This window comes from Rhea pennata, chromosome 6 (assembly GCF_028389875.1).
Source record: "Rhea pennata isolate bPtePen1 chromosome 6, bPtePen1.pri, whole genome shotgun sequence".
NCBI lineage: Eukaryota > Metazoa > Chordata > Aves > Rheiformes > Rheidae > Rhea > Rhea pennata.
This window is the reverse complement of record NC_084668.1, coordinates 9,855,946-9,882,194: the sequence shown is the minus strand read 5'-3', so window position 1 is coordinate 9,882,194 and position 26,249 is coordinate 9,855,946. Positions and strand designations below refer to the sequence as shown.

The window sequence follows — 26,249 nt, the reverse complement described above, 5'->3', positions numbered from 1 at the left end:
AGTGCTCACCACTAAAATGTTAATGAATAGAATAGGGCAGAGGTGTTGTAGCTCCAAGAGGCAGCTTTTAGCACTGGAGTTTTAGTGGCATTGCAATGATCTTGATGCTTGAAACAGGCTTATGTCAAGACTGCTGATGTAATGAGGGTCTCGAGGTGAAACAGATTATGAAAATACTTAAACAGTGCAATTCTCTAGTAAAGATGAACTTGAAGATGGTTAAATTTATTTCTTTTGGAAGATTGACATGCTTTTAATTTTGTCAGAAAGCAACCGCAGCAAACAAACTGTCCATGAGTTCGGTGTTCTTTTGCCTTCTGCCCACTGTTTTGTGTATAGAAATGGGTAACAGTTCAGCTAATCAAAGGAGCGATAGCAAATTGGAGCTCTGCATGACTTTTTTCACGTTCTTGCAAATGGATTCTTACAACCTTGAAGTTCGTAAAATTATTCTGTACTCTTATTATATTCTCAAATGGAATCAAAAGTTTCAGCCGCTTTATGCATGGAGAGGGGTAAAGGAATGTGAGATGTCATTTCAGATGACAGTCATTATTTTGGGTGAAAAATCCAATCTCAGCACCTCTGATGGTGACTGAAAGCAGTGGCAGTTTACCTCATCTGTGCTGTGTTTCTCTTTCTCTCTTGGTAGTTTTGCCATGGGCATATTTTGAGTGAGGTCACAGCTATAGCTAGCAACCAATATTTACTTTTTTGCTAAGTGTCTGGATGAGCAAGAGGTGCCAGTAACAGCTAATTGAGGAAGTCACTGGAAAGTTTCTGGATGAAAAAGTTAAGCCTATCTGGATAAGAGAGCAAAATGGATTATTGGTGATGTAGTACCTAATCAGACATTACCTTCTAATAGTTGATTTATCAACGTCAGGGAAGAACCTGACAAGTGATCGCTTCTGCAGTGGAAGCTGCAGTGGAAGCCTTTTTGCGTGTGCTGTGATTATTCCTCACCTAGCAAAATTCCCTTGATTTACTTTGTTTTGAAGAGATGAACTAGTTGTATACAGCAAGAGTTAAAGGGTTATCCACCATCTTGAAGAGATAGCTTGATCCTTTCTACTTCTATCTGCAGTGGATTAAAAGTGCTCACAGTCAGTAACCATGATTCTCTCTTTAAAAAAAAAAGGCCATTTTAATTGTTTTCTGTACAGACCTGAAGACCTTATACCTGAGGATAAATTCCATTTTTCAAAGCCCATCATACTGTAACTGCATTGTAAAAATCCTAAAGGGAAATGAGACATACTCTTACTGAGAACAAGTAACTTGCAAACAAGAATTTGTGTGGTAACAGATATTCATAAGACATTTTGAAGAGAGACAGGTTAGTTTTCACTGTGAAGAATATGCTAAGAGAGATTTGTCATGACCTTGTACAAAAGAAGAAACTTACCAAATGACAGTAGTAGGGTCTTACATCTTCACAAGAACCTGGTCCTTGATCTTTTAGCAATGTAGTTCTTAGCCTCATCCTAGAAGAATGGTATGCATATGATGATGCATTTTCTGCCTCTTGTCTTTTTGTGTTTGTGGAGAGTCATTTGAAATTGGAGAGGAATGTGACAGGCATTCATAGGGCAGTTCCTTAACACCAGAGAAGAGCAGGAAAAAATTACTTTATAAACTAGCCACAGACTTCTCTGATGCTTATGATGGTAGGACTTCATTAGGACTGCTCCTGAGAGGAAGGCAATCTGTTTGTAATAAGTACAGATTCTCTTCACTCTTAGGAATTTACATTATGCTTGGCACAACTTTGGCACATTCCACTCTGGATGAGGTTGAGAGAACAGGAGAGAAAAGAGATTTCTTAAGTGTAGGTCTTGCACAAATACGGCATTGTGTAGTAAGGTAAAGATGTCAATCCCCTGTGATTGGTACAGCAAACTTAACAAATCAAGATCTGTGTCATACCAAACCTTTTATTTATTTATTTATTTATTAATTAACTTCACTGAATCATCTTTGATGGAGCACTGTTTAGTAGACAAGATTTCTGGGCTTGCAGAGACGTACAGTTTAGTTCAAATCTGAATGTTACCTGTGGTGCCACTGATGCTGAGACTTTAGGGTATTTTTGTTTGTTAAGAGTTGGCCTAAAAGTTCCTTGTATTAAAAGCACCAGCCAATGACATCATTTATGTATCATTTATGAATGATCCATCTCCCACTGTCTATAGTAGACGCTTGTGTGTCTGTATATGTATGTATATGCACAGATACATAAACACACATAGTATATGATCTTCTGTACTTCCTATACACCAACAGATGGAAAAAAAGAAGCAAGAAAACAAAATGCGAAGAGACCAATTGAATGATGAATATTTGGAGCTTCTAGAGAAACAGAGACTTTACTTTAAAACAGTGAAAGAATTTAAGGAGGTAAGAGCATTTTTGCTAATGTAGACTGGTGAGTGTTTGAGCTGGTAAATAGCTGCTTCCAAAGCTGTTCTGCTCAGTGATACTGGTTGCTTTGAAGTGGATCATAAACCTTGCTGTTAATAAGGAGCAAATTTCTAGATATATAATTTGTCCAGAACTTTTTCTTTCTTTCTGAATTTCTCTTGTGAAGTATCCTCAAAGCTAAATCATGAAGAGAAGTGGCCTGAGGAAACATGCAGTGTTGTTTTGATAAGGAGTTTTCTGTTACAGAGAAACAGGCATTTTTCAAATTGCTGGAATGGTTGAAGTGTTTTCTTAGCCAGAACTGTTGTTTGTTTGTTTGTTTTTTCTCTCTCTTTCTTTCTTTTGAGGCTCATAATGTAATTCATTGAGCAGCAACTCAATAGAGGACAATAAATGACTTTCATTATTACAGATACTGTAATTATGTATTAGAGGACGATCAGCTGCAGAGTTGCCTATATATTAAAGAATCTCAGCAACTAATTGGCAATAAGATTGGGTTGTTGGAAGAACAGCTGACTAATTCCACTCCCATTGGAGTCCATGATGGCAGAAGCAGGTCACAACCTCATTTTCAGGAGTAAATTCTAAAGGCTGCTTTAGTTTTTGGCATAATGTTAGTGGTTTAAGTAATAATTATTTTAGGTATTTAGGTGGTGCTTTGAGAGCTAGTGAGTCCTGTTTTTCTCTCTCACGCAGGATACACAAAGAGAAGTTTATATTTGGGATAAAGTGTTAGGCCTTTGAGGTACATTGTACCACAGTAATGGGAAGAAAGGCAAACTTCAGGAATTCAATTCATGATTCCTGCTTAGGAATCGACAGTGGAAGTAGTTTAAGTAGTTTAAGTCATCTTGGAACAAATGGGCAAGATTGTTCCTTGACACTTGTGGCTTAAAAATTCTGCAAAATTGGAATAACATCTAGCTTATGGGCAACTGTATAGGAAACTTGATTGCAGAATAATGTTAGAGCCCTATATGAAAGTTAGTTTACAAGTGAAAAAGCCTGCTAGTGGATAAAGGAGTGAATATGCTTGCGTGTGTTGTGGTGTTGTGTGTAGTTTTTCCTTTTTGGTTTTTTGTGAAGTAGATTCAGAAAATGGAAGATGAAGCAATTCAACACTTTAAGATTTCTGGAAGTATGTAAGCTGTTCAGTCGCTTACAGTTTCTGGCTTGATTTGAGCATTAACTTATACATTGGCGTTTATACAGTGCTTATAAATCATGTTCACAGTGTCTTTTGGAGGATTTCTCAACATGATTCTTGGATTCTGAAAATTCTTTTGTCACAGACAATTTACATCCCTTCTTGTTTTTGGGGAAGTATTAATTTGTTACTGAGCAAGCTTTGTATTTAAGTTTCCTAGTGGAATCTCGTTTATCAGAATGAATCTTGCTAGATATATGTAATAATACTTCCTGAAGGCATTTATTTCAAGACTTAATTGTGTCCTGCGCATGCATGCTCTTTCTGATAGAAGAGTCTGTATTGTAGATGAGAGCTGGTGGATTACTGAGTTTGTCCTGGGTGTTTGTTTCCTAAAAGTCTAGTAACAGAAAAGGCTAGCCTTCTTGTCTAATCACTGTGAAAGTATTTTTTAAATATTTCATTGAGTTAGCTTCTCCTTGGTTTCCATTTATCATAATATGCTTCTATCAGTTATTATCTCCTTGATAATGAATGACAAAGTAGTGCTGTCAACAAAATTCTCTTCTGGCTTCCAATGTTTGGAGAAAAAACACCTTTCTCTGATTTGTCCTAGTTTGTTCCAAGACAGTTTCCTCCTGTTTTGGACTGTGTAGTCTGAGACACAGACAGGGACTGCTTAGCTATGTTTATGAAGCTTATTACAGAAGCTATTTGTTTTTTTCTGCCCTTGTGAAATCATTTCTATTCTACCTTGTCTATCCTGTGTTTTACATTAAAAATAAGCAAACAGATATTTTAAAATCATATGTAAGAACAGATAGTACATACATATGTACATACGTTTCTTGACTTAGAGTTATTCCATGGACACTAATTTTTTGCAGATTATTTTGTGATGTTCCAGATCACCTATCAGTAATCTCTATTTCAGGCTTTTTCAATTTATAAGTGAAAAGGTGAATTTGTTTTAGCTACCTTAAAACAATTTTAGACTAATGATCAAGCAGCTTTCATTTTGACTTGTACATCATAAAAGTTAATGAATATGCCATTGGAACAGTATTTTGGATGAATCAAATACTGCAACTCATCATTTACTCCAGAGTACTTTGGATCTTGGAGATCTTTCAGAGTAAGAAGCTTCAGTTTGATGATGTAAAGATCTATATCACAACTAATAGAGTTAAGAGTGACTGCCTGATCTGTTTGCTTTTTGTTAACAGGAATGCCGTAAGAATGAAATACTACTATCCAAGTTGAAAGCTACTTCTTCCTGAAGAACTCCAACTGATGAAGTTATGAAAAATGGTTCAGTCTGTAAATTGAATCTTTTGTGAAGTGACAATGATAACTGCAATGTAGACAGACATATATATATATATGTGTGTGAGAATGTATATGTGTGTGTATATATAGACACACACACATATATATACACAGCTGTAGAAGTCTGTTTTTTTCCGATATGTATTCTGTTTTACATTCCTTCATCTAGTGGCTGTATTGTTATTGCCTCCACTACACAGTAAAGAGTTAATGCAGTACAGAAAAGCGGAAGTACTGTCTAACTTTATTTGAGTTTTTCTTTTTTTTTTTTTTTTTTTTTTTTTCCAAAGTGAGGATGATGGGATGTTTTTTGTTTGGGCTTTAACAGTGAAAAGGGTCAAAATTCTGGAAAAAATATATGTGGATTTTGTTGGTAACATAATTGAAAATAATACATACAAATACCATAAAAGGAGTACTACAGAATGCAGAAATCTGATTATAGGCAAAACAAACACAGAAAATAGTTCCTGAAATTCTTATCATTAGCTAATAACTTCACATTATTTAAATTTACATTTTAGCCATAGATAAGATTCCAAAAGACAAAAACTAATTCCTAATGGTTAAGACATAAGAAAATAGAAATTCAACTTGGATAATTCTTAGTGTAAAATTATAGATTTATATTTTTATAAAGTCTAGTTGTACACTTTTTTGTGAAATTTGATTTTTATATATGCAGAGAGTGCTGGTTAAATTAATAGCTCCAGGAAAAGCACCTTAATCACTAGAATTATCATGTTACCCTGGCTGGGATGAAAAGTGGTGTATTTCAGCTGTAACATAGAAAGATAAAGGTTCAGGCATTCTGCTCAAATGAACTGATGCTCATCTTTAAAGACAATGAGCTATTTCCCTGGCTGAATGTTTGCCTTTTGAAGTTTAGAAGTCTGTTGAACACCTCCTGGAACACTTTTATACTTGTGCATACAGTATTTTATAATTCAAATAGCTGTTTTTGTACTTAATATCAGAATTTTGGACTGGACTTAGGTACATCACATCTTTTGTTCAAGAAAAGAAAAAACATATTTCCTACCCACATTAACAGTGATGAGCATTCTATTAGATTACTTCCTATGGCAGTGAATATAAAATAAAAACATGTTTGGAATTCAGTGACCTTCCGCTATTGTGTTTCTAGGGTGACACACTTTTGTTTTAGAAGCCTTATTGTGCTTTTGGATTACAAACGCATTAAAAGATAAATTGTGCAAATGTAATAAAAATGTAATGTCACATAGCCATTGCTACCGTTCTCTCTTCTCCTGCTGCTTTTTAGGAGTTTGGTATTTGGAACAAGCTGTCAAACCTAGTAGATGCCAAGGAGGTTCATTGAGATTTAGATTTCTCTTAAGTATCAGTTTAGGATACAGATTTTTTTCTCAGTGGAGATATTACAAGTTACTTGCACAACAGTATCAGATTGTAGTATCTGTTTTTTGTGGGGTTTTTTTGAGGGGGAGGGGGTGGTTTGTGTGTAGGGGATACGAATGTTTATAAAATCATTGATAGTCTGTCTTGATAAAATGGTATGAGCTTCCCCTTGTACTCATGTCCCTCAAAACTATGGGGGACTGGATTGTGTGATACGTCTTCTTGCAAACTGAGTATATGCAGGCTGATTGTCTTACGTGTGTTCAGAAGGTTAGATTTTCCTAGAGTTAGTGAAATAATGAAGACAAATGCATTCAGAACTGCTGAAGAAGGAACTTTACATTGATGCTACCTGCAGGCATTCTCCAGTCAGCTTTGATATTAATTTACAAGTTATAATAATACTAAAGTCCACACCCTTTACAATTTTACCCTCTTTCTTTCTAATTTGTAAAGCAATTTGAATTAGGAATCAAGAAAACCTGTTAGTGAATCCAAGTTCTGATGTATTTGCATATGATCTACTTCTTAAAAGTAATTCTGACTTTTCAGTTTTGTTTTTAAAAATATTTATCAAAATTGATTCAAGCCCTATTTTTGTTGTTTTTAAAAAGAAATAGAAGCTTTCAGGTGTAGATTTCTACAGACCAATAAGAGATGGCCTGTGCTTATCGTAGATAAGCACTTTTAATATTTTGAACATTTTACTTACTGGTTTAATGAGAATGTTAAAAATAGCAAGCAAAATTTTCTAGCTGGATGATTAATAAATGCTGGTTGTGTATAGAATAAGTGACATGATTGTTCCATTTAACATTAAATTTTATGCTTACTTGTTAAAAAAAGACCATCTGGAATCTTCAACACAATATAAAAATATTACATCCATTACTCTGGCCAGGAGCCAGTGATTTTGGCTAAGATACAAACAGAATCTGGGTTTTGTGAAGATATAGTTATTTCTGATAGAAAATAAAACCAGAGTTGAGATGATAACTTATTGTAATGAGTCAACTTCTTTATATAACAGATGGAAATCCAAGGCAGACAGACACTGTCCCTGTTTTCAACCTGCAGTGTTGAAGGAAAGAGAAACTGGAGAGGTAAGAGAAATGGAGAGGTAAGAGAAATGGTATGTCAACTATTTTTTGCTTTCTGTAGGTGGTCTTTGTGTGTTAGAGGAAACCTTTTGCTCTGAGAACTGGGGAGGAAAGAATAAACAGTATGAGAAATGACACCTCTGTTAACAGCCTGGTTTGTTCCTTCTGCTCAACCTGATGACAGTCATGCCTAACTGTCCTCTACTGAGATGTTGCCCAGTCAGTCTTACTGCAGAGGAACAACTACATGTTGCACTCTATGGCTACTCATGGGAAAATGTTTTAGGAGGACAGTATCCAAGTTATTTAGGTATTGCAAACATGACAATTCTTCTAGATAAAGCCACATTAATTTTGGCTTCCATTAAAATAACAATATTTGTAAAAGTGAAGGGCAGTATCAGCAGAGAGTTTCAAAGAGAAATTTTAAAGGAAGAAGAGTAAATACTGTGATTATTGTTTTTTTAAGCCAATAAACTTCAATGTAGACCATGACTTTTCTAGAGATTTAAGGTCTCTTTGTGTAATTGTGATATTCACAGAATCACAACATATTTGGCATTGAAAGGGACCTCGAGATCATCAGGTCCAACCCCCCAACTCAAGTGGGATCTGCTAGAGCAGGTTGCCCAGGGCTGCAGCCAGGTGGGTTTTGACTGTCTGCAAGGATGGAGACTCCACAACCTCTGTGGGCAACCTGTTCTAGTGTTCAGCCACCCTCACAGTGAAGAAGTGTTTTCTTGTGTTCAAGTGGAATTTCCTGTGTTTCGGTTGCATATATCTGCTGCAGAAGTTTTGCCCTAAAAATGCGTACAGGGAAGAGCATGGACTTTTCCAGTGTGCATCAGGAACAGGGTGTTCTCAGAGCGCTAAAGCTAGTGTTCAACATTCTCATAAAGCATTCAGTGCCCTCAGCTGTCACAGTCCTCAAAGGAAATTATGAGGGCATTCTTCTCATCTTTGCTCTGTCCCCTTTGAAAAATATAGATAGAGCTAACAGCAGTGAGTAAAAGAGAAGGAACAAAAATGTTGCTTTAAATTAATGACAGTAGATGGACAGCTTACAGGTTAACATACTCTGTTGCTGTTTATAAGGTGGTAGTAGTTCTTGTATGGTTTTATCGCTGTTTTTTAGCTTAGTCTGTGATAAACGCTTACGGAAATCTTTTGTTCCATCTCATGTGCAAAAGTGGTTTCCCTGTTCATCTGTTACAGACTTGTACTAATGTTTTAAATAAGCAAGCATTGCTGGAGGCTTGGTAGAAAAAGGAGTCAGAATAGGATTCACTGAAGAGAAACGTTGATATCAGACATGAGCAATTTTAAGAGTATAAAATACAAGCAAACAGCTAGCTGGGAGAAAAGGAGCTATGTTGCATGTAGGCTTGAAGGACAAAGACTTGAGAGGAGATGTGATCTGCCTATAAGTACTTTCTGCTTTACTATAAATGAAGACGGGTATATATTTAGTCTCTGAATGTACTTGGGTAAGGAATAATGATTTGAAGCTGCAGATGAAGTTTTGGCAGATAGTAAATGAAAGTTCAGAGCTTTAAAAAGAAGCTGAACTGAGTAGGCTTCCAAGTGCTGAAGCTAAGGCACTTCCAAACCAGTTTAGACTTAAACAGAGAAACAAAACCCCTAGCAACAGAACAAAATGACAAAACAAGCAGTAGGAAGCCATGAGAAACTGACCTGTTGAATGTAAGAAAGAATTGTATTTTACCTATGTGATCTGTGGCAATGGGAGATTCATTATGAGCATCTTAAGCTTTCATTGAAAACTACTTCTGGCTGCTGTTGGAGACAGTACAGACTAGCTAGATTTTATGTTGCGCAGTAGTGGTGGTCTATTTCTCAACTAAGCAAAATGACTAAGTGTTGATGCATGTGAATGGGAATCATCATGGACAATGAAAGTACATGTTTTAACAACTAGAAGCTGATCAACTTTTTAAATTGGTAATTTATTATCAGAAGGTGTATATTCTGTGTCTTTTGACTCTTTGATGGTTAAGTTAAAGATATCAGTTCCCAAAATTCAAACTACACACGCAGAATCTGCTGTAATTGTTGTTTTCAGTTGGTTGCCAGGGAAGGGCTAAGAGTTTCTCAGAATTCTTGTCATCATCTCACTATGAATTCATTAGTATTACCAGATTTGTAAAATAAGGTTTACAGGATCTTAGTGGATAGAACCTCCTCAGAGGTCTAATTTGCATTTCAGTAACTCTTAACTGTTTTGATCTGCTAATGAATAAACTGCTGCCAGATAAGCCTGCTCTTTGTTCGAGAACCTGAGACAGTTTCTGTAAAGTTAAGTGAGGCACGTTAACCTTTTAGACTCTGACAGCTTTCTTGAAATGCTGTTCCACAAGAGCATGCTACTTAAAGTATCTTTTAAGAGTGAAATCAGTGGCATTCAGCAAATTAGAGCATGATCCAGACAATCTTTTTATTAGTGTTTCAGAAAGAATGCAGGACTGCACCAAGACGTACTTAATTTCATTAAAAGGCAAATCTTTAGAGGCAAGCTAAAATTTGATCATGGTTTCCATCCTCTCTTTCCAGCTTATATCCTGAAAAATCTCCTCCTTGAAGTGTGAATTTACTGTTTAGGTTCCTATGAGCAAAACAGTATGTTTGAGGATGGGGAAATGTATAACATGCACAGGCATCTTACTATGTATCTTTGGGATGCATATAGACACATGTGACAAGCATGTTGTACTCATGTTCTCTGGGGAAGAAAAGGTTTGTGTACATACAGCCATGCAGGAGTAAGGAATTTCTATAAAGCTTTCTTTAGAAACTTATTAGTATGAGATAAAGGGTGTTACTTCCTTTAGACCCCACTTTGTAAAGGTGTTGATACTTGTGCAAAACAGTCAGCTGGAGAATTATGCTTTGCTGGTACCCCGAGCTCCTTGGAGCCAGCTCGGCTTAATTAAGCGTTTAAGTAGGGCACCCGTGCAAGGCAATATGCAGAGCTCACTGGTTTGAGTAGTGGGTGACATACCCTTAGGACAGTCTTTCATCTAAAAAATTTTTGAGCATAAGCAGCTTTATTCATGCAGTGCCTGCACAGCTGTGGCTGCACCTTATATAAACTCAGACAGCTGACATGAGAACCGCTAAGAGGAGTGCAGCTCCTGTCCCTGGAGTTTAAGGGAAGAATTGCCAATTTCTCAGCTCTTCAGGCAGGTTTTGCAGCCACTTGACATTTAGCAGCACATTACCAAAATAAGCTGCTGCTACTAGTTGGTTGCTTGGTGACTGTGGTGTAGACCAACTTCTGAATTACTGTTCATGGAAGGAGTTTCTCACATACTTGTAATTTCTGCCCATCCTTCATTTCTTCTTACATCAATCTTCATGTAGTAAATGCTTGGGAATTCTAACATGAAAGAATAGCTATTTAGAAACAGATACTGAAGTATGTTTGAAAGATTGGGAGCTCCTGGGTGTGGTAATGAATTACTGAACAGCTTTCATTCTGGGAGCTGTAGCATGGATGCTAGTGATAAGTTTCACATAGGGAGGAACACATAAAGTTACTAGCGTTTTTCTGTTTGCTTTCATCTTTCCAAATGCTTCGGTTTCTGCACAATCTGGGTTTCGCCAGCACAAAACACTGAGGCCTTAATTTATATAGCTGCAGTATTTGCAGAGCCTTGCCACAGGATATGGCAATGACTTTCTGCTAAGCATCAGCCTCCAATGAGGTTCAGTACCAAGAACCAAAATTGAAACTAACCAACTGTGTGTAAGCAGAAATAACTGGTCTACTCCATATTGGCCAATTGGATTTGGAGAAATAAATGAACATATATCTAAGCGTGGCCAAATGATGTTTCTTTAGAATAGCTGTTTTCTTCTATTTGGATATTCAAAGTTTTATCATTCATCTTAGTACACGTAGGAGCTGTATTTTCTGTGTGATCTTCAGTCCATCTTAAAGCTCAGGATAACAACATAGCAATAACTTAACATCTGAACTTTAATGCTGGAAGTAATAGAAAGGGATGGTTGCATGCTTCACCTTATTTTTTCCTCTTTATTTTAATAGAAACAAAGTTGCGAGTTTTAATACTGAGAGTGATTGATTAATTACTGAAATAAAGTACCAAGAGAGAGAGAAAATTATCCAAGTTCCAAGTTTTTAAGTCAAGGTTGATCACTCTCCAACAGATACGTACCAGTTGCACGAAGTTACTGGATTTGGACATGAATCAGTGAGTAAAATTTTGTTGGCTGTGCAGGTCAGATGATGGCAATGCTTTTTATGGGTTTAAACGGGAAGCAACCTGCAGCAGGCTAGACCATAACCCCAAGTAACATATTCCTTCCCTCCAACAGAGCTGAGTTTCTGTATGATTAAAGTGCACTGGGGATTTCAAATCCTCAGTATGTGTTGCTGCTCCTCTAAACACAGGTATACACAGAGCCACTGTGAGAAGCTGGTTTTGTTCAGAGCTTTCTAAAATTGCACTATACTGAAATGAAAGCTCCACTCATCTGTGATCTCTGAATGAGTTAAAGCCAGACTGCTTTTGGTGGAACTGCTGTCACAGGTACTTCAGTGGGCAGAGCAGTAAACTGTAGAGACTCAAACTCACCTTTTGAAGAAGCTAAATTCATTTTTGATGAGATGGACAGCTCTACTCTATGCTGTGTCGGTAGCCCTGCTACCGGTTCTGGAGCTAGCTGAAGATAGCTGTGTGCCTATTGAGCATTTGTGAAAGTATCAGTGCAAGTATACAGCTGCATTGAACTGCATAGTAGTTTTCTGGCTTTATACTAGTTTTCTTAAGTCACAGAAGTAAATGATAAAATGGAGCCTGTAATTTGCATCACTTCTCAGAAGTATTCCTGCAGCAGAACCTGAGCCAGGTATTTCTCCAGCCAGCTGACATTTAAAGTTTAAACGAATCTCTCACTGATACTGCAGCCTCTGAGTATTAAATACCTCAACTGTAGCACAAGGTCAGTATCAGATCTGCATGCAAGTAAATGATTGTCTTGAAGGTAGAATATAGGCAGTAAAATTTGACCAAAGCATGATCATTAGAAACTACATTGATGGCTGCTTACAGGAGACTTGTGTAATCTTTGACAGCCAACTCAGGATGGTCTCTTTTCTTTTGCAAATGAATCTTTCTGTGTGACTATCTGAATTAGAAGGCTAGAGAATAGTGACTGTCTTAGGTACGTGGGCTTTTAAAAAATTATCAGTAGTTCTGAATGAGGTCTTCAGGCTTTAGTTAAGCTTTAGACTCTTAACATGTGTCTTCCTTCCATTCTGAACACTAACTTGAACCACATTTGTTCCATATGTAGACAACTGGGAGGCACAAGGGAGAGATATTTAAGTTGGCATTTACAGGTCTTAGCCACTATCTAACAACTTTTTGAAAATCTAGAGTATTAAAATTTCTTCATTCCCATTGAAACTGAGAAGAGAAAGGTACTCTATAGGTACTTAAGATAGGGGTGTCTGTGGCTACATGCACAGTAGGCCATGGGAGAGTTCCACGGCACTACAGAGTATAAAGTATAGAGGAACCTTATCTCCCATATGTTGTATTAGCAAGATAAGACCGGAAGGCTCCCTTAATAAATTGGAGGTATGTGAGCGTTGACAGTTTTTGTTCAAAACACTTGCTCAGAGAGCTGAAACTTGCCTAGATCTCCAAGTTATCTATATATCTGATGTCAGACTCAAACTGACGTAGTCAGGTATGTGAATCTGCAATTCACTCTTCTTAAAGTTGAGTGAGTAATGCAGACCATTTTTTTTTCCAGTAGTAGCTGCATCATTTTTCCATTTTCAGAATACAGGATACGGACTTTGAATAATACCTCTGTGACAAGGCTGAAAAGTATGTCAGTCCCTAATGGAAGGGGAATTAACCTAAATGCCATTCCTGAAGAGACTGCCAGAATACTGAAACTTCAGTAGAAGCTACGAAGTCAGCACTCGCAGATGCAATACCCGTTAACTTGGTACCTGTCAGATGCCAGACTGAGTGTGATGGACTGCAGTGAAGTGAAGATGCCAGTGGTGTTAGTATTGGTGGAGTTGTAATTTGCTGCTCAGGCATCCTGTTGAGTTTTGTGCTGCTTGCCGGAGGGTACTGCTTTGAATCAAAGGGTTGCTTAAGAAGCAGAAAAGGCGAAACTACAACAAAGACAGGCAGCCTAAAAGGTTAAATCTCAAAAGAAGCTAAAATCTTGTCTGGCTTCATCTAGGCTATGATGTTTTGCTCTCAAGAGTAACTAAAGAAGCTTGAAGGGGAGATGAGAGGGGCTGCTGGGGCTGCCTCAGTTGAGCTAGAAATATTCAGAAATACTTAAATACAAATCCCTAACCCAGGAAAGGGGAGGAAGATAAGCAGATTGGAGGGATACAGATACACTGGGTAGTATGTGTGACAGTGTGTTTCTCTCTCTTTTTAATGAAAAAGCAGGGGCTTTTAATGTGAAGCAGGGGCTTTAGATCTTGGATAAACAATTAATTGGTTTTAAAGTACTTTTGGGGGGTCACTTTAACCCGATGGCATCAATACCCTCCTCAAGGTAGGAGAAAGCTGATACAAGCTGACAAATTGTGGATTTTGCTCAGGCGTGGTGAAGAGCACATCTCTTGTGGTGCAAGGACCCCAGACAGGGCAGTGCAGACACTGACAAGCAGCCCAGGTGCTGCTGCCTGCAAGCCTGTCTGGTGTTTCGTAGGAACAAATACATCTCAAGCCTTTTGGTACTCTGAAATAAGAGCATATATGTGGAATTCTATATATGTGGAAGTATCAGTTGTCTACCTTAAGGTTACTTGGTTTTCAGAAAGCAGGGGAGGCATAAGCCCTGCAGGGTGACTGGGTACAGTGCAGATGAAAACTTGTAGTTAGATCCTCCTCTCATGGCAGTGGGTGCAGACATATTCTAAATAGCTCGGAGTAGCTTTGCAATTGGCTTTAAAACTTCACCTAACCCTAGGGGACCTAACTAACCTTTACTTCACAAGACTTCTAGCTGAGAACTGTTGCTTGCTAGTAAACATATGGCCCTTCATTTACATTAGTGTGTGTTCCTGGGCTGCTTACAGTCATTCATTGTAATTTCACATCAGTTCAAGTAATGACTGAATATAGAATGTTTATTCGCTCCTTCCCAAATAAATTTAATAAATGAAGCCAGCATCCTGTCTGTATCACAACATTTTGGTATTGCTCAATTAACAGTTCCCATTGATGCTTTTGCTAATGAAGAAAAAGCTATGGAATGACAGCTGTGATTGGCTAGATGAGAGTAGACTGCTGAGATTTGAAGGTTGCAGTATTATACACGTATAATTCTTTGCTTGCAGACCTTAAAAGGAAGTATTCGCTGCTTCAGTCTTCTTTCTTTGCCAAACCCTGGAGCAGCTTGTTTGTATTTCCAAGGGGGAACTGTAAACTGTCAGTTCACTTATATCCAAACATCTTCCATCTTCTCTTTGTTGTTGCTAAATCCCCTTAAAAGCTCCTGCACTTGAAAACTGTACATATCACAGGTACATTCCCTCAAGAAATCTGTGCGTTATGCAATAAAGGAATTATTTTCTTCTCCATGTAAAGCAGAGATAAAAGCGGACAAAAAGGTTATTGAAGGCGTTGTTGTAATTTTTGTTAAATGAGTAAAATAAATGAGGGGATTAAAGAAAGAATTGGAATAGCCAAGCCAAAGAAAGGTGCTTTTTTGGACAGGTGGGATGTTGCAGGAACAGAGGGGACTTAGTAATTCTGTGACAAAGAAGGTTACCCAGCACAGTACAAAAACTCCAGTTAAGATGCCAGCCATCAAAGCTGCCTTTTTTTCTTTCTGTTCTCTCCATATTTCTCCATCTGTCTGGAAAGTGATAGCTGCATGACGAGCTGTAAACACCATCTGTGGTTCATGTGAAGCTTTCTTCACCTCAGAACAAAAGCAAACATGGATTTTTACTAAGACAATTTGTTTGAGTGAAGTATTATTTTTAAATGACAGCAGGACATCTGTGCTCCAGCCACAAAAGGCTCCAACTCCATTCCTTTCATGCTAAAAGAAACTGTCCCAGAGCGCCAAAATTTCCAGACTTCTCATTATGTTGGAAAGGCTTCTGAGTGTGACTGACAGACAAAGGTAAGTAAAGACTAACTGATACCATGTGTGTTGTGGATGTTCTTTTCAGTTTATTTTATGCATTGATGCCTAAAGGGAAATCATGTTAAGAAGGTCATTACCTTCTGCATATCCCTAAATTAGAATTTCCTAACTAGTTACATGATCTTTGGAGTTTCTTAGGTCTGAATCATAAATGACTTTCTAATGAAGGCCCTTTGGGTTGTTTCCCTAAGATATTACAGAGGTGCCTGTAATGAACGTGTGCATCTTTTGTGGCTGCTGGAGCATGGCACCACTACTCAATCCTCAGAAGGGACAGAATACACCCAGAAGCTCTCAGCTAAACTTGCTCTCATGATTGAAGTACCTGTGAGTTTACAGTTCTGCTAAGCACCGCAAGCATGAGGAGAGCTCGCTAAAGCAAACAGTTTAAGGATGCAACCTGTGGCTCTAAAATTTGTCTAAATGATAATTCATAAGAATTGCAAAAACTTGGCATCTTTACAAATATGGCTTTTGATTTAGAAAGTAACTACTTGTTCTACATCCATATGCCTCCTTTGTGAAAGCTTTATAATAGATGAAGCACCTCTATTTAATACGAGCATAGCAACTCCGCGAGTGAAGCACTGGCAAAGGCCGGACAATCACTCTTCAAGATGGATATCCTTGTCTTCACTCTCAGACATGAGGCATGACTGCAAAATGAAAGAGCAGCAGATTATGAGTGCAGGCAAATAATAGACAAAAATGAAAATCACATCTCTCCGGATGATTAAAATGGGACACTCCTCATGTAGCAAGGATCACATCATTTGTCTGCAGAAGGACTTGCTCTGCATACCTGTAATCATATTCTGCAAAGGGATGAAGGTATGACAGGAGGGAAAATCTGTGACAAGCAACCCTGAAAGATTACATTTTAGCTCTGAGGAACAGCTACATAAGCATGTCCCTTGGGAAGAGCCATTCAAAGGATTTTGTCACTCGCATAGACCATATTCTGGGTACTATGTTCAGTCTTCAACCTTTACTCAAAACGTAGAGCTCACAGTGTGCCATCATCAGATCAGAGTATTTCTTTTCCATACTTTCAGTCTTCATTTTTGTGGCTGAACTACAGAAATTGCAGATAGCAATTCTATCACTTAATTTTTATATGGAGCGATGAAAGTGATTTAATTTATTCTGATACATGACAGCACGCTTCTCAAGAGTTTTCTCTAATGCAACACGCATTTACAGCCTGATCCGGCTCCTACAGAAATCAAAGGAATTCCCACAAACTCCACTGTTTTGTCGATCAGACCTTTGAATGCTAAGCTTGGATGTTGCTGCTCAGCAAGGTTCTTCAGCCTGTGGCTTCAACAGGACTTCGACAAGCATGATTCCTCCCTGCCAGGTGATCATATATATGTATTGCATGACCTCCAACATCTTATCTTCAGTGTGTAGACTGATTCATCAGAGACAAGCTGGAAGTCCAGTGTATGTTTAATGTGACATACAGATTTAGTCTGAAGTTCTATTTTCAAGCAATATGTAAGGAAGTTGGGAAAGTTTGACCTTTCATAATCATTTCAAACAATTTTTGTTGCTTGCTAGGATGATTTGCAGCAGACCTGACTTGCTATGAGCCAACCCACGCAAAGTATTTGGAAGGTAAATTAGTCTACTGTAGGCAAGTTCTGCTGTGGCGCACGCAGCTGGAGGGAGAACTATGCTAGAGGATTTCCCCCTTGTGCAAGCCTAGGAAAACCGGCATTTCCACTGTGATTTTTTCATTGCCCAAACAAGAGGACAGACCAAAAGGATAATGTAACTGCTTTCCAGCCTTGCAGTTGTGATTTTCCTCAACTAAATACAGCTCTGACTACACCAAATCTGCAGTTACCAGTGCCGATGCTGTGGGGTCTGCATGACTAATTTCTAACAGTTCTTAAGGACTGAGTAGCAGGAATCTTCTACCAGGCAGAGCCACTAAGTTTTTTATGTATGTTATTGGGATAAAGCAAGTTCAGGAAAGACCCAGAGGATCATAGCCAGCAGGACAGCTCACAGAAGGTTTGTTTATGGGAAGTAAGTTATCAGATTGGGGCCATAGAGCACAATGTTTAGATCATGCTCACCAATGTCAGTAAGGGCCACTCAGTACCTTGCAGAAGTATACTCTAGAATTGCTGATTTTGTTTCACAGTTTTCCATATAGCTTTAAATATTTTCTCCCCAATTCTGAGAATTACCAAAGCTTTCTATGTCTTAAAAAAGAAAAAGAAAAATCTGAGAAGAATCAATCTTCCTTTCTTCATCATCCCATTACCATCTTCTCTTGAAAAGAGTCTGGCCCTGCACTACACTCGACTGTTGTTCTTGTGTCATGTGGAACAAAGGAAAAGCCCAGTATGAAACCTTTTGTCCCATTTAGGGCCTGTTGATAAGCTCTAGCCAACAGCCTGTGACAGAGGAATAAGACATCATAGATTGTAAATGAAAGCAGTCCATGAAGATGCCTTAGCTAATACGGAAGCTCTCTAACCTACAAACACCTCCATAGAATATTGTATGTAGTTCTCATGCAGCACACTATGCTTTGGGCGCAGACTTCATTCCCTTAGCTGCTTCAAGTCAGGACCCAGAGGGAAAAGGCTGGAGCGAAAGACTCAGGCCATACTTAGATTCTGAATTTGTGAAACCAGCTATTTCCAAGAAAACAGACTCTCAGCAGTGAAGAGAGGACCACTTTCCTGTGAGAGTATCATAAAAAGCTGAATGAAGAAAATGGGCTCTTGAGTACACGTTCTTCTGCTTTAAAGACACAAAGGAATCACTGGCAAAAGGAGGTTGGTTTTAGATTCACAGTTCATGCTTCTGTATTACTTCATGTGGATTAGCAGTCACAGCTCAATGCAACTTAGGTTGTTTCCATCGATCCCCAGGAAATTGCTTCTCCTGAGTGGCTTTATGTTGCTTTACAGAGCTCGGTGTTCCTAACAGTGTTATAGAAAACACGCCACCAAAGAACTACTGAAATCCCTTGATTTAAATTGTTCCTTAGGGCTTTAGCAGTTGTTATTTTAGGTCCTTCATGGTATTTGTACTATATCTTCAGCGTCTGAAATATCTTCCAATTTAAATAACAGTAATCATCATGATAAATGTCAATCAAATCTACCTTGTTACTGCAAATTTAGAGTTTTGCCTATTACAGTGTGATTTAACAAAGAATCGTTATTGCTCAGTGCAGTGTTGATGTACTACTTATTCTTTGAATAAGAGCATGAGAAACTGAAATGCACCGTGAAGAATCAAAATATATGAATGTCTACACCTTTTTTGTATGTTCCATCAATCCTGACCAAAAAAAACCCCACTATTCTGGACAGTTTTGCTTTGTTTTCTTGTATATCCCATCTACTTGCACGTCTACTTGTTTTCTTTCCTGTATGGTCCTGACTGGTTATGTGGGTTTGGCAGAACGACACTGCACAGTTTGGAGCGCTGAACATAAAACTGGAGGACCTGACCCAAATCCCATCAAGAAGCAGTGGAAAAGACTCTCACAAAATTGATGTGCTTTGGATCAGGCCGTTATTGTATATAAACTATGCAAGGTACTTTGCGGGGAAAAAAAGCATCAGCAGAACTTGATTTTTAGCTTGTGACACTGAAATTGATGCCTAATCCTGCAGCTCTTACATATGCGTAATCCTGACATTCAAATTGTGCCATCCTTGTTCTTGCTGAGCAAAGCCTGTTGTACAAGTGAGTTCATTGATTTAAAAGGGCACTACGCAGCTGTATCTGGTCTTTCTCAAGCAGTCTTATTTATTTCGATTGGTCTGTATACAAAGAGAATTATTACCGACTGTCAGCAGGGTGTGACAGGCTATATAGCTCTCTGTCAGAGATAGTATGTCACTGCTTTTTTACAGGGGGGTCACTCACATCAATGTGGACTGTAGAATTGACTTGTCAGAGTTTGTAATAAGCAAACAAAGAATTAGAAAAGCACTGGCCTCACTTAGGGTCTCAATTCTGCAAGAATAGGTTTCAAAGGGAAATAAGAAACAAGCTATCATTTCTGGGGATAGCCTGCACTATGTTGTATTATGTTAAAAGATCTCAGATATTTCTCAGAAATTTCAGATTTTTCTTAAAAGACTTATTTAAAAAAATGTTTTTCAAAAATTGTTTTTCCAACTGAAAAAAAGAGTGTTGTACATGAAGATTCTCCTCCAAAATTAACTACAAACTGCTGCTTTTCCAGTGGTGACAGTGAATCCTGCTCCTATGAGCTTAAATGGGCTCAGGATAAAAGTCAGTGAATGCATCTGTTAGCTCGGAAAGCAAACTGAGGAGAAACACATCCCAAATGCTAGTTGTCCTCATCTAGAGGTGCAGATGTTTGCAGCAGGTCGTCAGCTCTTCCTTCAGGTGATGAGTAGGTATTTCTATGCAAATCAGCATAAGTCAGCAAATGAAGCTGCTGGTTGCCACTACATACTTGTACTTGATTGCCCTTGAAATTGGGGTGCTTCAGAATTCATCTTTAACCTCTCATAAAACCTCTTTTAAGGGTCTCTAATAGCCTTTAACAAGGGATGTACATAAAGGCAGCGTAGCAGAGAGCATTGCTGCCCAGCCTTGCGGCAGCTGTTTTGACAGTATTGCATAGCCAGGGCTGGGTTTATATTGGTTTTACATTATGGTTTTGTATTAAAGCTGTTTCTCTGCGAGATCCACCCTGCTTCACCACACATAACTAACACTTTGACCCAGCTTCCCCGTAGTTTATCGGTACCATGATTTCAGCGGACGTCACGGGACAAAACTGCAGGTTTCCAAGATAACCAGGCTGTACAGTGCTGCTGAGAGCTCTCCAGCGAGCCTCGAAGTTGTTAATGGGCAAAATGAAAAATAAGCTCAAAGAAGGTCAGTGAAGTTCACTTACTCGTACACACAATGACTGACTGTAACAGGGTAATTTGGGACAAGGTTGTTTGCTTATTTTTGAAATAAATAAGGAACATTTTCTGTGCCAACATTATGAATAGGCCTGTGTAAGTGAGCACTGCTTAAATCTTGCCACCATTTGAACAACTCAACACAAACTCTATAGAAAAGAAAAATAAGAAACAAAAGGAATCCAGTCTCATTGTAGAAGTTTCATGTTTAGGGCCCCAAGTGGATCAAAATATGAGCTTATGTTGGTTCCTGCTCCTGCAGAAATGGTATTGTCTTACTCTGTTACAAAGATACTTAATGTATGGCTTGCAGACTCTGTGTGGAAACCCACCATGAGAGCAGCCAAGATGATTTCACAATCTTTCTTTCCTAGAAGCCCTGTTTTCCCCCATCCCTCTCCTCCTATTGATTATGTATACAGCATGTGTTGCATTTGTATAGTTACATTTCAATCCACAAATCAAATGCACTGAAATTTTACACTTCTTCCTTTGCTCTCAGAAATCTTTCACTTAGCTGAAATAACTTAGTCCTGTAATATGGAGACTTGAATATTGAGATTTGAATGAAGTCTTAAAGGAATTTATTTTTCCTTGATTTACTCTTTCTTTCTTGTCCTATGAACGCAATGTGCTCCTGGAAGATTGCTATGGCAACACGTTACAGTATCTTGAGAACCAGGGTATACTTTTCCAAGTAGAAGAGGGAATTCTAAAAAATGAGGAGAATTGCAGATAGTCGTGTATTCTAAATAGCAGAAAAGCAAGTAAATGTAAAATGAAAGAGCAAAAATAAAAACCTCTCAAACACAAAACCAAACAAAAGCACAACAGACTGCTGCTTCTACTAACTAAACTAAACTAAAGAAGGCCTATTTTAGTTTTGTTTACAGTAACAGGATTAGAATTTGATACCATGTCCAAGCACAATGAAAAAAATGAAAATCACTTAATTCTGTAATGCTTTTCAGTGACTTCAGAAGGTACAAACTGTATATTCAAGGCTGATATCTGAGTGATACATATATCCTCAAAAGATGACCAATACTGCCAACTGTTTCACCATTTTTAAATAAATAAATACATTGCTAAGGACCTAGAGCTAGATGACAAAATTAACAGTAAATACAAAATAACATCATCTTTCCATCTGTACATTTGAAGGTTTGTGGGCTCAGAAGCTGGAGGGATACAAAACACAAAAGTTGGAAAATAGCAATCTACTGTTAAGTCTAATTGTAGATATCTAATTTAGATGTTACTAAAATAGGATGAGATGATCCAGACCAGGATTCAGCACTCTTAAGTTTTAGGGTAATTTATATCTGCATCCAGACATTGATTAAATTATATCTCTAATTTACATGTGGATTTACTGTGAGAAATGACTATTTATGACATCAAGTAAATGCTGCCCTCTAATGATTATTTTGTCAATGCAGTTGTATCCTTTTACTCTCCTAGTCATAGTGACAGTGATGTTAGGATTGAAGGGAGCTTTTTCATTTGATTTCTGATTTCATCAGCCATGATATATTGTGTCTTCGGAAGTAAGGATTTCTAGGCAAAAGTCAGTTAAGTTTTGATTGTGGAAGCTAGACAGTGCTCACATTTTGGCCAAAACGTGCTGGCCCGTGTGTGTAACAGTACAGAATTAAATGTGTTAGTCCCTCTGTTACTACGTATAGAGAACAAATATCTATGCTCAGACTGTGCAGAAGGCCCTTCCTTACTTCTTTTTTTGCAACATTTCTCACTTTTCCCTTGTGTCTCGAGATTTGCTAAGAGAGAAGAGGACTTGTGGCAGATTGAAGAGTGTAACAAGTCCTAGGACATATTTCCCAGTCCTTATCACCTTACCAAGTACCACCTGCAAAACTCTCCCTTCTGGCTGCTCAGAGGAAATTCATCTTGAAAGCCTGCAACCCTCCTGTAGAGGCTATATCCCGTTCAGATCAGTGAAACCACATTGAGTCTTGTCATATTTAGATTTGTTTTTCTGTCAGTCTTAAGTTTTTAGCAGAGTGTAATATTCCCTGCAACTTTATAATTCCTGGTCAGTCATCTCCTTGCACAACTGTGCTACAGATGCTGCTGTCTTCACCACACAGCTACCCACACCCACTTCATTATAGCTGTCTGTCTTAGAGCACTTTCAGGAACACTCTGCTGCTTAGGAGCAGGTTTGGAGGATGATGATTCATCCAGGTAACAGCATTAACTCGTTACATGAACTGGTGAGCCACTTTTCATACTCCTGTTTGCTGTTTTTTATAGCAAAAACATTCAATTTAATTATCATTTACATTTTGCATGAATTTGCTTTTATCTGTTAGAAGCAGATTATTTTTATACCATTACATAGGGACTATACTGAAGTTTACTGTTCTGATATATTTTCCATTTTTTTCTTGTTTTAGGTACAAAGGTCCAATGAAAGCTTCTAGCAGATAGATTTTTTTATTCCATTCTGTGTTCTCTTATTAGGAAAACAGCCTCCTTTATAAAACACTCTTCAGAAAACTGATATATAAATGCTACAATTATTTTTTTAAGTATCTAGAAAGACTTTCAGCTGTAGGAAAAAGCAAACTATCCAGAGCCTTTTAGCAGCAGGATCCGTACTTCTTTGACTTAAAATGTGACACAAAAAAAAAAAAAAAAAAAAAAAAGGGGGGGGGGGGGAAAGAATGTAAATGTCACATAAATGCTAGCTACTATTATTAATATTGACCAAATCTTTGACAGAATAATTTCCATTCAAATAATCAGGTTTATGCAACCCATGAGAATGCAAACCACTACATATGAGGTCTTCAAATGTAAGGGCCAGTCTGCAAAGACTTGGGTACCTGCATAAGTTAGGTTTGCCGCAAGGATGTGTGCACATATGTTCTTTAAACAGATATGAGCTCTAGCACAGGTCAGGCTATATGAAGGGGATTATACATTAAGAGTTTTACTAATATCAGACCTTTCTCCTGTTATAGCTGCCAAAAGAAAAAAACTCAGCTAGTAATCTATAATTGAGTAACTCTAATTTGCTTGGCTATGATTTATTGTCTTCTGCTACCACCAATAAGACGAAGGAGGAACAATTACTTTTAAAACACTTTTTTTTTTTTTGACTATGCTATACAAGACATGGACTTTCCACTTCTGAATTTTAGTATTTTTGAGTGTCAGGTTCAAAGTTATTTAGGAGCCCACATCCATTGATTTCTGTTGTAACTGAAGACAGAGATTTGAGATGCCTAAATAACTTTTGGATGCTAGTTCTAGATCACTTTAAATCTGTGTAGCAACTCTTTTCACATTTTTTTCTAAGTTGTAAGTTTGATAGAAATGGCATTCCCTCCCTGGACAAAGAGTTTACAAAGCATTTCACATATGGCCTATGAATTACTACTGATTTATTCCACTGCCATTACAGACAGTGTGGAGTGAATGTACAGTAAAAACATCATCTTTCACCTGCATTTGTATGAATTTATTGTGAGTATGGGTCTGGAATCTATATATGTATTGTTTATTTTTCTGTGCAGTATTTTTGAATAGAAAAAAAATTTTTTGAATCAGTTTGAGATTGAGATCTGTACATCCTAGGAAGCCTTACAAATAAGGTACTTTGAATTATCCCTCATTAACAATGCAAAATGTTGTATCCCTTCACATACATGACTAAGAAACCCTGCACTCACTTCTCTTCAGCTTGTGAATGAACTGGAAACAGAAGGAGCAGCTGCCTCTGGTGGTGGCATTTGCAAAGCAAGTATTTGTCAGCAGGGACCGGCTCAGGTAGCCAGTCTGTTTTCTCACTCATTCCTCTTCTCATAAAAAAAGGGTTTTATTAATTAGAAGTGAGAATATATCAAGAACGCTTATCAAGAGCTTACCAGGAAGATTCAGTAACTCTTACAGGTTCACACAGTCTGTCACTCTGTAAGAATAAATACCTAGTTTTAGGTAAGCTCAGTAACACTTTCAGTACTCCTGTGACCCTCAACATTCATAGGTGATTGCAACCACTTATAGATGAGTCCCAAAACCGCTGCATGGCTAAACGTCTGCAGATGACAGCCAAAAGAAAGAGGAGAGTTTGGAAGACTCTGTGGAGACTTTACAAAGCTATGATTGTCTTCTTTTAAATTCTAACCAAGAGCAAAAAAATAGCAGAGGACTTTATGTTTTTATGTTGTAGCTTGAAGAAGTGGGAAGATGAACTATTCATAGAGTATGCTCAGATTTTTTTTTTTAAGGGTGAATGCAGTTCTTAAGCTGAATAACGCTAATATAACAAAGAGCGTGTCTAGCCAGTATCCTGATTTTCCATTCATATTCTATCCTCCTAATGGCACTCTACATCTAACTACCTCTTCTCACAATTCCATATCAGAAGAGATGATAGAAAAGGTTCTGTCTTCCCCATGTGGCCATGCAACAAGGAGACTTGACGTGAACATTAAAGTATTTATGACCTTGACATAAGCCAGCACGTATTAGAAGGAAAGAGCATTCCAATTCAAGAGGCTGGATTCCTACTGTCAGAGCTCCTCTGTAAACCTAGAGCAAACAAATGCATCAGGAACAGTTGTGTGAATACTCTTATCTAGCCAAGCAGGTAAAATCCTGAAAAAAAAAAAGCAAGCCAGTAGAGCAGAAGTCAATAGTAAAGAACAGAGAGATTTTACTCTGCATGCCTAGCAAGTTGCTTCTGAGCTCCATTCAGCATTATTTTAGTTTGACACCCCCCCCCCTCGCCCCCCAATTTCCTGAGGAAGAATACCTGCCTCTTTCATAGTTGTCACAGTTTCAGGCTTATGTAAAATACACGTCTAGTTATGTCAGCCTCCTGTAACTACAAGGTATCTTTTCAGTGGGACAGTGTCTCCTGTCAGTATGCATCTTACACATTTCACAGTGGGAAGAAGTTGGAGGCCTCTACGCAAATGTTATTTTTGAATGACATGCAATCTTTACTTTTTGCCCTTCCTGTGAGAGCTTACTTCCCCTGAACCTTAGACTATTAGCTTGAAAGACTGGCTAAAGATCTAGTAGCTTACTTAAATTGAGCCATCAACTTAAGCACCAAGCGAAATGGCTAATTACTGCCAAGAAATAAACATTTCTTGTTCACAGTGGAGCAGACATAGGTAGGTAACATCCTACCACTTCTCAGATATTTTGCTCTACATTGTCAATAAACCCGTGTTCTCTATCCATGACATTCACCCTGAAAAAATTGATGGCAGTGCTTTATTTGACTAGTCTTGTACTTGTCTGTAACTCGGCAACATTGCAGCATAGGAAACGTGTCATGACAAGGTTTTTCATGATTATGAGCAGTAGCTCAGCAATGAAATTTTCCTTTGTGGACCTATTCTGAAAATTGTCAGAAAAATCTTCCAGTTCAAGCAGGATAGTTTTGATCACCTCTTTAAGTAAGTGGCTTAAAGAGTCCAATTTCTTTGTCAAGGTTCTCAGAGAAAGAAGACAATTTCTCAAGACTTACACTATTAGTCCCCAACCTATCCGTCACTGTTACGAGACAAGCCTTGAGAGTCTGATGGCTGAAGTCTATTAACTGCTCACAAGATTGATAACAGGGTAAGTTGTAAAGGAAACGGTAGATTTCCAATCAGTTTGGCAATCTTTTAAAATTACAGTATCATAGTAGAATAGATGCTGCCTGATGCAAGCGTATCTTCCATTAGAAACTATTTTTCACTGGTGATTACGTAAAAGAAGATAACCATGAAT

At 37.9% G+C, this 26,249-nt stretch overlaps 1 protein-coding gene across 2 annotated transcripts in view; it reads left to right on the top strand.

Annotated features, from left to right (window-relative positions):
* The window catches only part of CCDC93 (coiled-coil domain containing 93), a 50,869-nt gene extending 44,720 nt beyond the window's left edge, over positions 1–6,149 (top strand). For both annotated transcript variants that reach the window (XM_062578568.1, XM_062578567.1), the window contains 2 exons: positions 2,287–2,400; positions 4,801–6,149. In XM_062578568.1, the coding sequence (XP_062434552.1) occupies positions 2,287–2,400; positions 4,801–4,854 (168 nt within the window). In that variant the 3' untranslated portion in view covers positions 4,855–6,149. The remainder of the gene's footprint in view (positions 1–2,286; positions 2,401–4,800) is intronic.
* The last annotated feature ends 20,100 nt before the right edge of the window (positions 6,150–26,249 follow it).